At 39.3% G+C, this 11,974-nt stretch overlaps 1 protein-coding gene across 1 annotated transcript in view; it reads right to left on the bottom strand.

Moving 5' to 3' along the window:
- Positions 1-4,108: 4,108 nt before the first annotated feature.
- The window catches only part of atp9b (ATPase phospholipid transporting 9B), a gene marked incomplete at its 5' end in the record, with an annotated part of 36,243 nt that continues 28,377 nt past the window's right edge, over positions 4,109-11,974 (bottom strand). The window contains 12 exon segments of the mRNA XM_035681783.1: positions 4,109-5,970; positions 6,892-7,095; positions 8,020-8,077; positions 8,176-8,284; positions 8,569-8,633; positions 8,875-9,030; positions 9,332-9,396; positions 9,835-9,979; positions 10,317-10,406; positions 10,550-10,648; positions 10,804-10,974; positions 11,199-11,282. Coding sequence (XP_035537676.1) covers positions 5,834-5,970; positions 6,892-7,095; positions 8,020-8,077; positions 8,176-8,284; positions 8,569-8,633; positions 8,875-9,030; positions 9,332-9,396; positions 9,835-9,979; positions 10,317-10,406; positions 10,550-10,648; positions 10,804-10,974; positions 11,199-11,282 — 1,383 coding nt within the window.

Here is an 11,974-nt window from a genome sequence, read left to right as displayed (position 1 = left end):
TGGAAAGTTTCTCTGAGCTCATTCAATATCTAATTTTAAGGGGCGCGGCCTACGAGCATAAATTGTAACATCACACAAAGTTTTCCTGGTCCAATATTCAACTTAAAAAAGTGTGATGTAGAATCTGGAAGCCACCAACACTGAGAATAGACTTAACAGTGGAGGCATCTTGTGTTAGTTTAGAAATGAACAGATATTTGCATATTTAGATGCCATTTTTAATGAGGTAGAAGCAATAGATGCTTTTTTAAAACAATTTTAATTTGGAAATTTCACATTTTTTTGTGATAAATCAGACATACAGTATTGTTCCATATAAAAGATGTATGTTGCGTCTCCATTTTCTCCCACTGTACAAAACTGAAGCCAAAATATTCCAGATACGGCCACTGCACTGCACGGCACTCGAAGCCACAGTCTACGCAGTAGTGATCGGGGTTAGCGCCACAGTATCAAGGTCCCGTCATCTGTCAGTCTGACAATGAAACCCCCTTTTTATAGCTTCAAATAACTAATTAAAACTTATCAGAAAAATGAACACTTGAACAGGATAAGAACTACATAAAATCTGCTAACATGGCTTTATGACCTTTACAGTAATCAGCCACCAGACGGGTGATCGAGAGGTTTTGTCTTCACTTTTGGAGAGCCGGCTTGTCGTCCATCTTCATGTATGCTGATGGTCTTAATACATGTGCGAAGGGGACTTTGTGGTTGAATTTTAAGTGACAGAAAAGTATCTGAACTGTCAGTCAGCTTTATTTATACATGCCAATATCCCAAATCACAAATTTACCTCCAGAGGCTTTACCATCTGTACAGCATCACAGCACAACACCATCTATCTTTAGACCCTTGATTCAGATTCTACAATTTAGTTGAAGTGGTAGTTAAGGTGAAATGAAAGCTTTATTTGTTCTGGGTAGTTTCACTGAGAGCAATGTTTCAGGAACACCCTACTTCAAACTTGCAGCCACCCTCCCTCCCCGACTCCTTGTTCATCCTCATAAAACAATACAATGTTTGGTCTGGAGAATCTTCTGGTAGAGACGCAGATGCTGTTTACAATAGTGAAACTAGTAGCTGTTATTGCAGCTGTAACGTATTTGTATATGTATAAATAATTGAACGTTGGACCCCTGGAATGAGGAGTAGTCTTTCTCTTCTCCACCATCAAGCCAGTCGGGGAATATCATTAGCAGTAACTTTATCTCTACTGGTTGTTGTTTCTTAATTCAAACAGGGTGCTGTGGAATTTTATAACAAGCTCAGTCAGATGGAATATGGCTACAGAAGCCACTTAGCTGCTTAGTAACAAGATAGCATAATGGCATAATGGCAGGTCTCTCTCCAGCATATAAAAAAGCAGCAAAAATGTGAAAAGAAATATACTAATTTGACAAATGTTCCATGCATCTGAAATTTCTTGCTGCGTAAGTGTTTTGTATCCCACTTATGGGTCGGATAAAATCTACTTTAGACAAGAAGTGTTTTTGAAAAATGCCTCGTCCTGAAGGGCAACAAATTAAGTTATGGAGTCTTTTTTTTATGACAGATGACAATTTGTTGTACAAGAGATGAAACATTAGATCATAAGCTTCCATTTTGAACAACGTAACAGCTCCACTGTTGCACTTACACAATTAAATGTGAGAGTGTGCAGCTGTTTCAGCAGCTTCTTCTACAGGAACAAAAGGTTGCTGGCTTTGGAGGTTTGTGTAGGTTTTACATAAAGTATGTGCTGATTGTATATAAACGCATTTGACTGTCAAAGTGCTGCAGGGACTAAAAATATACAGATATATAAAGAGTTCTGGTAATAATTTGTATATTTCATAACTAAACCTAAATCTTTTGCTAAGGAACACAAACATACATTTGCCTCTTTATGGTGAAATGGAGGAATATTATCATATTGAAATTATATAAAGAAAATGTCTCAAAATGTTATCATTTTTTGTCAGTTATTATGTTACAATCTAGGATTCTTGGAGACCACAACACTCAATGTGTTAAACTTGTATCCGGGTCCGAATAAAGAAATACTATAATTTTAACCTTTTCATAGACAATCTATTGGTTCCTTTTTATTTTTATGATATTAGCTTCTGAATTGATTTCTTTTATGTGACCATTTTTTCTCATCTTAAGAGCACTTTAAACATACACTATGTCATTTCTGCCGCAAGGACAAAGTTTGATAACGTTGTGAAGTAGCGTGGGATCACGGGAGTTGCTGTCATTGGCTGCAGTGACGGTAATGGTAATGAGAAACCCGGAAAGGCCTTATCTAGATTCAGAGTGTAGTTTGTCCGTTCTGGGCTACTGTAGAAATGTGGCGGTTCAACATGGCTCCACAGAAGGCGACCAGCACCATCTGTAGATATAAGCAGCTCATTCTAAGGTAACAAAAACACAATAATTCCTGTATTCAGGTGATTATACACCAATGAAAACATACATATGAACTTTATATTCCATCTCTGCCAATAGATCCTCCAAAATGTTACACACTGGACCTTTAATGTGTTAAATTCGACAGTACTTGACCCCAAACTTGGTTTGCCAGGCGTTTTATTAGCATTTTTTAAAAAAAAATGTTATCTGGCCCTGCCAGTTAAGTCTCCATTTTATCTTCAGATTTCATAACATCCATGAAAATAAAACCTAGACCGATCTCAACATAACATTGTTTCACCAGGAAACCATAAATTAATAGACAAAATCTACATGAAAAGATCATTCCAACAATGATCCTCTGTTAGTACAATAAATCATTAGTCACATGAACATTATCCGGCCCATCAAAGCTCCTCATGCAGCACATTAACTGCAGCTGGTTCGGAAAACACACCGCAGTGATCTTCCATAGACGTGCATGCTGTAGGAACAGTTAAATACAACCTATGGGGCAGCTCTTCTTTCCCTCCCGTGGCTGTGCAGCTACAAAGTGAAAACGAGCAGATGAAAGAGAACATTTCTTAACATGTTAAAGCCATCGGACCATCACATTCATCACTGGGTCCCAAAGTACTTCCTCCTCTCCGGGGAGAAATTGATAACACATTGACTGTTTTTCTCAATGACTGCCTTTGATTACATAGTAAAACATATCTTTCTTCTTTTTTTTTTTACTGTATACATTAAGTCTTCCTTTACAGTGTTGGCATTTAAAAGCACAATCTGTAATTACTATATGGTTGGGCATGTTTAAAAACTGTTGTCTAACTGTGGCTCTCTTTACTCACAGTTAGACATCAATATTTAAAGATCCCCTCCACACATGTTTTAAGACACGTACTTTGCCTGGAGTCATTTTTTGTTTCTGATATAGTTTTTCCACAAAAAGGTTCAACTACCAATTCAAAATGTTTTTTTTTTTTTTTTTTACTCCTTTTCATTTCAAAAGTTTAAAGATCTCCTCCAGACATGTTTTTAAAACAGCTTATAAAAAAGAATCCTCTGCGTTGAGCAATAATTTGTGTCCGATATGTTTTTTATCCACAAAAAGTTTGATTACCAGTTAGAAATTCTTCATCTTCTTCTAGTTACATCTCATGTTCGAACGTCCAGGTTGGATTTAAGGTGATGAACTTTCCTCCTTCAGCAGAGGAATGTAAAAACAAACTCTGAGCTTCATTGTGCAGAAGGATGAATGAGCAAACATTCAAGAGAAGGAACAAAAAGCAAAACACATTTTTGGGTGGAGGTGGACTCTAAGGTATAACTGATAACAGACATTTTGATTGATGGTGGTCAACATGTGTAAATGAGTACTTCAAGTGTTTATGAAAGGTGTAAAAAAGCAGTACTTGTTCAAACTTTGCTTTTCTGGGTTTATAATGTTTGAAAAAAAGTGTACTTTTTCAGCTAAAGTTCTCATTAAATTGCTCTGGGAACAAAGGTTCTCTTCTTTTGAATCTTTTTTTCATGAACTAAACTCAAAGGAATATCTGTAAAGGTCAGTAATGAACATTTCACTGTGATTTCACTGTAATGCTTCTTCACTTTGAGCCACATCCTCTTCTATCAAGGGTTTAGTCTCTATCACCACCTTGTGGCCACATGATGAACTTCCTGCAGTAGACAAAAAAGGGAACTTTTTTTGGCATCTGTCTTTTTATTATTCATCAATCAATAACATTATTATAAATAACAGACATATTGTTAGAAATTGCAGTGTAGGACACAAAAAGCAAGTTCACAAGTTTATCACATATGCAGAACAAAAATCTCAACAGAAAACACAGGAATCAACATTTGGAACTGCTTTTCATAAGAATGTAAATGAGAAATGTAAACCCTAAACGCAATTTGCATTAAACCAACTCTTTCCCAAACAACTACATCCATTACTCTTTTTTCTTATAGTCTAGCTACATTTTACTGTATGGTTGCCACAATTTAAACAAATTTAAACTATGTTTAGGAATGATCAACCTGAGTTTAACTCAATAATGATTAAGAAAAAATAGGCTAAACTATTCTGTTTAGTGAACAGTTAAACGATCGTCCAACTGACTTTTTCCACTGTGCTCATAATGTGCTCAACACTTGTAGTACAAGGAGTTAATGATAAAACTCATTCCTCCTTAAAAAGAGCTGAATGTCAACGTCTGCTACAGGCCAAAGTCACATAGAGGCCCAGGGGAGTCATATTGTCAATAAAGACCTAAAAATATACAGCCGACAGTGTTTCAGGGTCCTTCGTTGTGACTTTCTAAGTAGTTTTACTAACAGAAAAAATGTTTTCAGAGAAGAGCCGTGGGATTCAAGCTCCTGGAAGTTCAGATCTGGCTGCAGAGGACACAAAAAGAAACCCAAAAACCTCAGATTGCTTAACATCCGATTCTTCGGTACAGTAAAATACTACATCATAATGAGGCACGACTCGAGCTGCCATGTCCCACGGGAGGACTGGTGGCCACTGACAGACATCATAAACGTAAATGCAGTATAATCAAGGCCAAGTATGCTGACAATACAACATTTAACATGGCTATGGAGTGCTGGTTTTATACTACAGAGACGATGGACTAATAATGCCATTCGCTGTCTTGAAAATGTGAAACGACATAAAGCAGCAAATGTTTGTTCGAAGCAAGTTCCAGCATCTTCTTTGTGAATGTCATCGTATTAATTGTCTTATTTTGTGTAATGCACGTTTGTACAAGAGTTGATTGCAGTGAGGTTTACATTGACAGCAGTAGTAATCAAAGCTGCATGTAAAGGCTTTTCTTTCTTTTTTTTTTTTTACAGTAACGTAGGAAAACATTACAATAAATGATGTTTTTTTTTTTTATCCCTTAAAGCAACTCAACACTGTTCACAGATGCAGGCCAGCAACTGTAATTAATACCTAGAATAAAAAAAAAGACCTACAAAAAGTCTGAACTTCACATATAAAAAATTATACATTGAAAGTAATGCATCAGAACTGTATAAAATGACACTGGGAGCTCATTTGTTTAAAATGCTTCAAAGCAAAAGAAGGCAGATTGACCCTTTTTAAAACAGTGAGGTCAAGCGTTTCAGGTCGTCAGAGTGCAGTCACAAACACCATCTCGCTCTTCTTTTGTGGGACTAAATATGTCCTTTTATAGTGTTTTTTTTATGTGCTCCCATATTTTCAAGTCATCTCAAGTTTCAGTGACATAATCCAAAGACGAATTATTTAATTTCTCTCCATTTTCCATTGTTCCAGTGGTTCCTTAACCTCCACAGGTCACCTGTCCATCGTTCAGGATCAGTGTGTAAAAAAAGTGCTGAAAACAGAAAAGCTCAGAGAAGCACGGAAAAATACTAAACAAACACAAGTAATCCAAGTTTTGGCTCATGAGGATAGTTTGGAGTAGCTCGGAGGTGAAAACTTGCGCTTCAGGTATTTGATTATGTAGAGAGGAAGACAGCTGACCAACGTGATGGCGCACACCTTCCACAGGAAAGGCCAAGTCGTGATGAACGACAAGTCTGTGAGAGGAAACAGAAGGAAAAGAGCTTAGGTACACACGTCTTACTGTACTGTGTGGTGACTGCAAACATAATGGGAACTCAATCAAGTAAAGCAAGAGTCAACATCACTTGATCACAAGTGATAAAAGCAACATGAACAGCTGAGGAAATCTGATGCTGGTCTTGATGTTTTGAATCCAAATCACAAAAGTAATGAAAACTAAAACGACTTCACACAAATGACACAAGACAATAAAGACCTGCAGTGCATTTGAAGAAAAAATAAACACCTTAAAATGAAAAAGACAAAGTGATGACAGTAAAACACCACGGGAACATACAGAAATAATAAATGCAGAGAGATGGATGAAGGGTACGAGGAGGTGATTTACAGACTGCACACCTACCAAGGAAAGCTCCAAAGGACACCCTGCCTATGCCTGTTGCCGACATACAGAAGCAAAAGAAAGGCAGCAGAAACAGAGTGAGTGCAGTACAAAGGTTAGCAGTGAAGAGAGAAACAGAAAGGGACAGAGAGAGAGAAAAAAGAGGGGGAAGCAATAAAAGCACAGAGCTCAGGCCTGAACTACTGCAACAACACTTGGGTGCCAGGTAGCGTTACATCAAAATCAACACAAAGGAGGCGCAGGGGAGAAGACTGTGGCCCCTTGAAGTGCTCAGTCCGTTCAATAGAGGACTTCTTATTTCTCTGCTGTATTAAAAGCTCATTGATACGGCGTAAGCAAGTGTAACTTTCCTCATTTATCTGACTCTAGTCCTTCGTAGGTTGCACAGTTTTCATCAAGCTGAGGCACAAACGATTCAAAACTCATTTCATAAACTCATTTTTCAATCAAAAGTTCAGCCTTCCTTTTAATTCCTGAAGTTTTCAAAGATAGAAAGTCAATATATAAGAAAGAAAAAAAAGGGAATACCTACCAAAGTACTCGTTGAGGAACATGAGTGAGGCCAGGTAGCAGCCCAGGCTGAAGAACTCGGCCACCACCATGAGCCAGTGCCACGTACGAATCGTGAGCGCCACCATCAGCAGTTCGGTCAGGATGAGCGCGGTGAAGGAGATGGCGACCACGTGCACAAACTCCGACTCGAACAGCACCAGGGCGCCATACATGAGGATGCCACCTGGTGGCGCCAAAGGAAACAAATCGACCGCGTGACGTTAGCAGACCAGTTCAGGATGAGTGAGAAGAGGTTGTGTTTTCCTGCAGTTCCACTATTTCTTACATTTTTCTTCATGGGTTCCCTCATTCTTAACATTTTTTCTCAGGTCTGCTCATCACAGTACAAACAGTTGACATTCAGGGATTAATGTGTCTGGAGATAATTGATTCAATAACATTATTTATGAGGGCTAAAGATGGACACTGTGCTCTAGAGCATCCAGGCGCTCACTCATCTTTGGGCGCCTACTGTATCTTGATAGTCTTTTGATTTTATCATAACGCGACACAAATTGAGCTTAATAGCCTTTAACTGATCACATAATTGCTTTTTCATACAGTCTTCATACGGTGCATTCCAGCGAGTCAAACTCTGTAATAAATTAAGCCAGATTGGCGCCTAATATTTTGCTCCTCTGCTGTCATGCTCTCATATCGTCTTCGTGTTTCTTTTTTTTTTTTCACAGACCTGGTATTGGCCTTTAATTAAAAACCTCAAGCTGTCAGGAAGTCACGCTCGAGCAGGAACATAGATCTTTCTCACGCGCTGCATGGCTTAGCGATTACAGAAATATCGATTTACTGGACAGACAAAAGCCTGCATGTAAAAGCGGATGGCGGTTGGAAACCTAAGATACTGAGAAACTGACTGTCTGAGAGTTTGAAGGGGCCCGGGGACCCTGGTATTAGACACAGAAGAAATGATGAAATGGTGGTTGAAGAGTTGCTTTGACAGTCTACAGACTGGTCATTCTGTACAGATACAGTCATGTTGTAGTTGCTTTTGTTAAAAACTTACATGTTTTATGAAGCTAATGTCATCATCTGCCAGATAGAGTGACTGATGGTCAAAAGATAACTTTAACAATGAGTCTGGGCACCTTACCTTGATAAATACTGATTAAAACCCAAATGAGGAAAGTCTTGAAAGATAATGAACGTCCCTGAAAGAGAGAAACATCATCCATGAGACATTCACATCATATGTCCTACTAAAAGTTGTTGGGGGAAGAAAATGTGGAGAATTAAAAAGAAAGGGTACCTTGGTGAGGTCTTTATAAAGCTCTGGGTAGAGAAGAGCCATCTCTGGCTTCACATCTTGGTCCAGAACCAAGGAGAACACAGGAAACATGGTGTAAATGGTGGCATACCTGCACAAGACAAAGAGAAAGAGAGGATGAGCAACAAAACTATAAGCTTACATGATCAAATATATCCACGTATCTTGTGCTGAGTTATATAGTAAGCCTGTTGTTTAAGTAGTTTATAACTTAATGAAGCTAACAGGCAACTAAAAGACTGTCAGCATAGCCACCAAGTTAGCTTCACTGGATAGACTGGGTGCTTCTGTGAGGTGGTGGATTGATTTAAACAATAATTCCCCAAGTTAGTTATAACCAAGAAGGTTTAGAGGCATTTAGAAAAAGGCACATACCCAACCATGAGGAAACCCTGGTACAAGGGCACAGAGGCAAAGAAAAATACGGAGGAGAAGACAGCCTGAGGATAGAAAACAAAAGCCATAAAGTCAGTTAGTTGGGAATTTTACTGTCCACAATGTTGAAAATTGTCTTTGGCTTCACCACACAGCTAAAATTAAAAACAAGACCATGAATTGAAAACAGACATCAAGAACAAAACATCTACAAACATGTCTTCAAAAGGCATTAAAATATGCTAATACTAATTTTACCTTCATTCATAACAAGCTTTGTGAAAAATGTTTAAATAGTTACTGTACCTGCATGGTGGAGATGATCATGCCTCTGTGCATGACGAACAGACCCAACGCTGCAGAGCGCTTGTAGCTGTTCCTGCCGTGAACCATGAGCAGACGGCCGATGTGCTTAAACTGAGTGATGGAGAAGTCTGCGGCCAGAGATGCCTGCTTCCCTTCCTGTTTGCACACAAGAATAAAGATTCAATGAAAAGTTGAATTCAATACCATCTGCTTCAAAAGAAACTGATACAAAGCTCAAAACCGACAATAAAGACATACAGTTTAACTGTGTGTAACTTCAGTTCCTTCAGGAAAAGACGTCCCCACTGAAATTGTTTTACTACTTAATGAATTGAGTGCTTAATATGTTTATTCAAGATCAGAGTTCCTCTAACTGAATTTAGTAACAGGGGCCTAATCCAGGATAACACTTGAGCTCTGTATTCACTGTTTATGTAGTTCATGGAGGTTCCTTTACCTTTCCTTCAATTCCGATACCACAGTCTGCAGCCTGGATCATACTGACATCGTTTCCTCCATCACCTGCCACAAAATAGAAAAAACACTCCATTATGTTGCAGTATGCTTTAAGGGTTTAAGTTAGACTTTGCTGGGTGCCTCTCTTAGTTAGCTTTGACTGCCATCTTGTGGATGTAAGAAGTAATATGTACTATATTTGACCTGGTGTCTGTGTTACACTAACATACATCTATTCTGAGCTTGGATGCATGTTCAGCTGAACATCTGGGATCTGGAAGTTCAGCATAAAGAGAGTTTTGAGGCACCAATTCACCTTCTTAATCCAATGGACTGCTTATTCAATCAATCTGTCTAATGGATTGTTTTATACACTGTCCAACTACTAGCTGAAACTATACAGACATCCCCCGCCCCGAAAGAATTTCTTAGGCTGTCTGTGGACCTGAGCCAACAACCGTCCAGGCTCATAAAGCTGCTGCCACATTATCTGTCAACACTTACCTATGGCGCAGGTTCTGTTGGCTGTGTGCTGCTGAAGGAGTGTGACAATCTGGGCCTTCTGAGTCGGGGAGCAGCGACAGCAGACCACGGCTGGACACTGGCAGGCCAACTCTACAAACTCGTGCTCGTAATACCGCAAACACACCTGCAACACAACAAAGAAACACAAAGCACGGTTTACTGGACACTGAAAGTTCCAGATGAATTTACATGTTTTTACTTTTAGACCACTGCCAATGCTTGTGGACCGTTTAAGTTTCTTCCAAAAAGTGTTAAACTCCTGCTGTTACAAACAAGTTCCAATTGTTCTGCCTCATAAAAAAGACAAATATGTTGTGGTGATTTGTATTCCTCTCCAAATCCACAAGGCCTAGTTTTGGCCGAGAAGTCATTTTTATTCTCTCAATGCCTGTTTGGCTGCATCCTCATCATCATCTGCTGTGCAAGGAAATGTCACTGTGTGCTGCACTGTGTTGTAGTACCTCTAAGGAGTCTCCAGAGATGACCAGAGCACAGTCATGTTTCCTTCTGAAGGCGTTGAGCTCCAGATGGGCCTCTCCTCTGTTCGAGACCTGCTCAAGAGACACATAATACAATTAGCGTGAGGACATTAAGGCTTTCTGTCATCTCCCATTAATTAGGCTTATTTTGATAACATCAATGCACCAGGAAGAAGGGCAAGTAAAAAAAACTAAACAAAAACAAAACAGTATACCGGTCTGAAGACATGGATGTCTTGATTTCTGGAGACCAAATGGGAACTTTTGGCGATGCATGTAGCCGTCTCGAGCTTGTCCCCCGTCAGCATCCAGATCTAAGTAGAAAACGTGTAAGTGGAATGCTTTTCTGGACACACATATACAATTCATTTTCAATAAAATATGATCAATTTCCTCCTTTTTGTGTATCGGACTGCAACCTTGAATCACTGTTGTGGTGTGTGGTACAAGTGTTTATTTCCTTGCTAACCTTGATGCCAGCGTTCCTGAGCATCTCCAGTGTGGGCCTAACATCTGCTTGTAGCTGGTCTTCCACACCGGTCAGACACAGGAGCTCCATCTCCCTCTCTAGGCTCTCCACCACAGCGGCAACCTTCAGGGTTCGGTCGTGGATACTCAGCTTCGCCTGGTTGTAGCGGTTCTGCAGAGAGAGAGAGACAGAGAGAGAGAGAGAGGGGAGTAAACAGGCCATTAAAAAAGGAGGAAATCATGGCTTTAAAAAGAGGCTGTAAAAGACCAGACAGTGGAAATAAAAACTGGGAATTCAGAACAGGGATATTCAATAATGCTGTCTTAAAAGTAATCAAAAGTTTCCACACGAAAAAAATCCAACCTAAAGAAAGAAACAGAATTGTTCATCTATACCTCAAAGTCCTGATACTGCTCCTCAGACAGGGACTTCTTGGCTACCACCAGCGTCCTCAGGCCTTCTCTGGCCATGTTCCCACACTGATAGAAAGGACGGAAGATGTTATATATAAATTACCCCAACACAGCACACACACACACACAACACACACACCACACACACACACACACACACACACACAACAACACACACACACACAGGCACACACACACCACACACAGACACACAAGCACACACACAACACACACACTTTCACTTGTTTTGATAATTTTATCTAAATGTTTATTTCAAGACTGAATTTGGAGATTTGGGTTGTTTAAAATAAATGTTTGTGTATGATTAACTATGTCTTTTACAGGACAGATCATCTGTTTTATTGGAGCAGCTGCTGTATAAGTACACCATGTACAGTACTGTCAATAGTAGCATATTGTTACCAACACCAAAGAAATCAATAGTGAATAACATAGCCTCTGGTGTAATTCAGAGGACACAGTAAAACAAAGGGATGGATGGCAGTTTATTTTTGATATGAAACACCAATGGGGCGAATCTGTCCTCTTGATTGGTTATTGACAAGCAGAGTAACCGTAGCGCCGGCTGATTTGACAGCGGGATATTACAGCCAACAGGACATCATTAGCACCATTGTTCAAGAATATGACATACTGTAATTACTTCAACTTTATGTAGGTCACTAATTAAATCAAACGCTGCCCCCAGTGCTAAATGACTCAATAATGCCAATATAATTATGAACATACGCACACAA

This window comes from Morone saxatilis, unplaced genomic scaffold (genome assembly GCF_004916995.1).
Source record: "Morone saxatilis isolate NCDOM2014 unplaced genomic scaffold, NCSU_SB_2.0 Contig9, whole genome shotgun sequence".
Lineage (NCBI taxonomy): Eukaryota > Metazoa > Chordata > Actinopteri > Moronidae > Morone > Morone saxatilis.
Note: the sequence above shows the minus strand (reverse complement) of the source record. Positions and strands in the feature narration are given on the sequence as shown.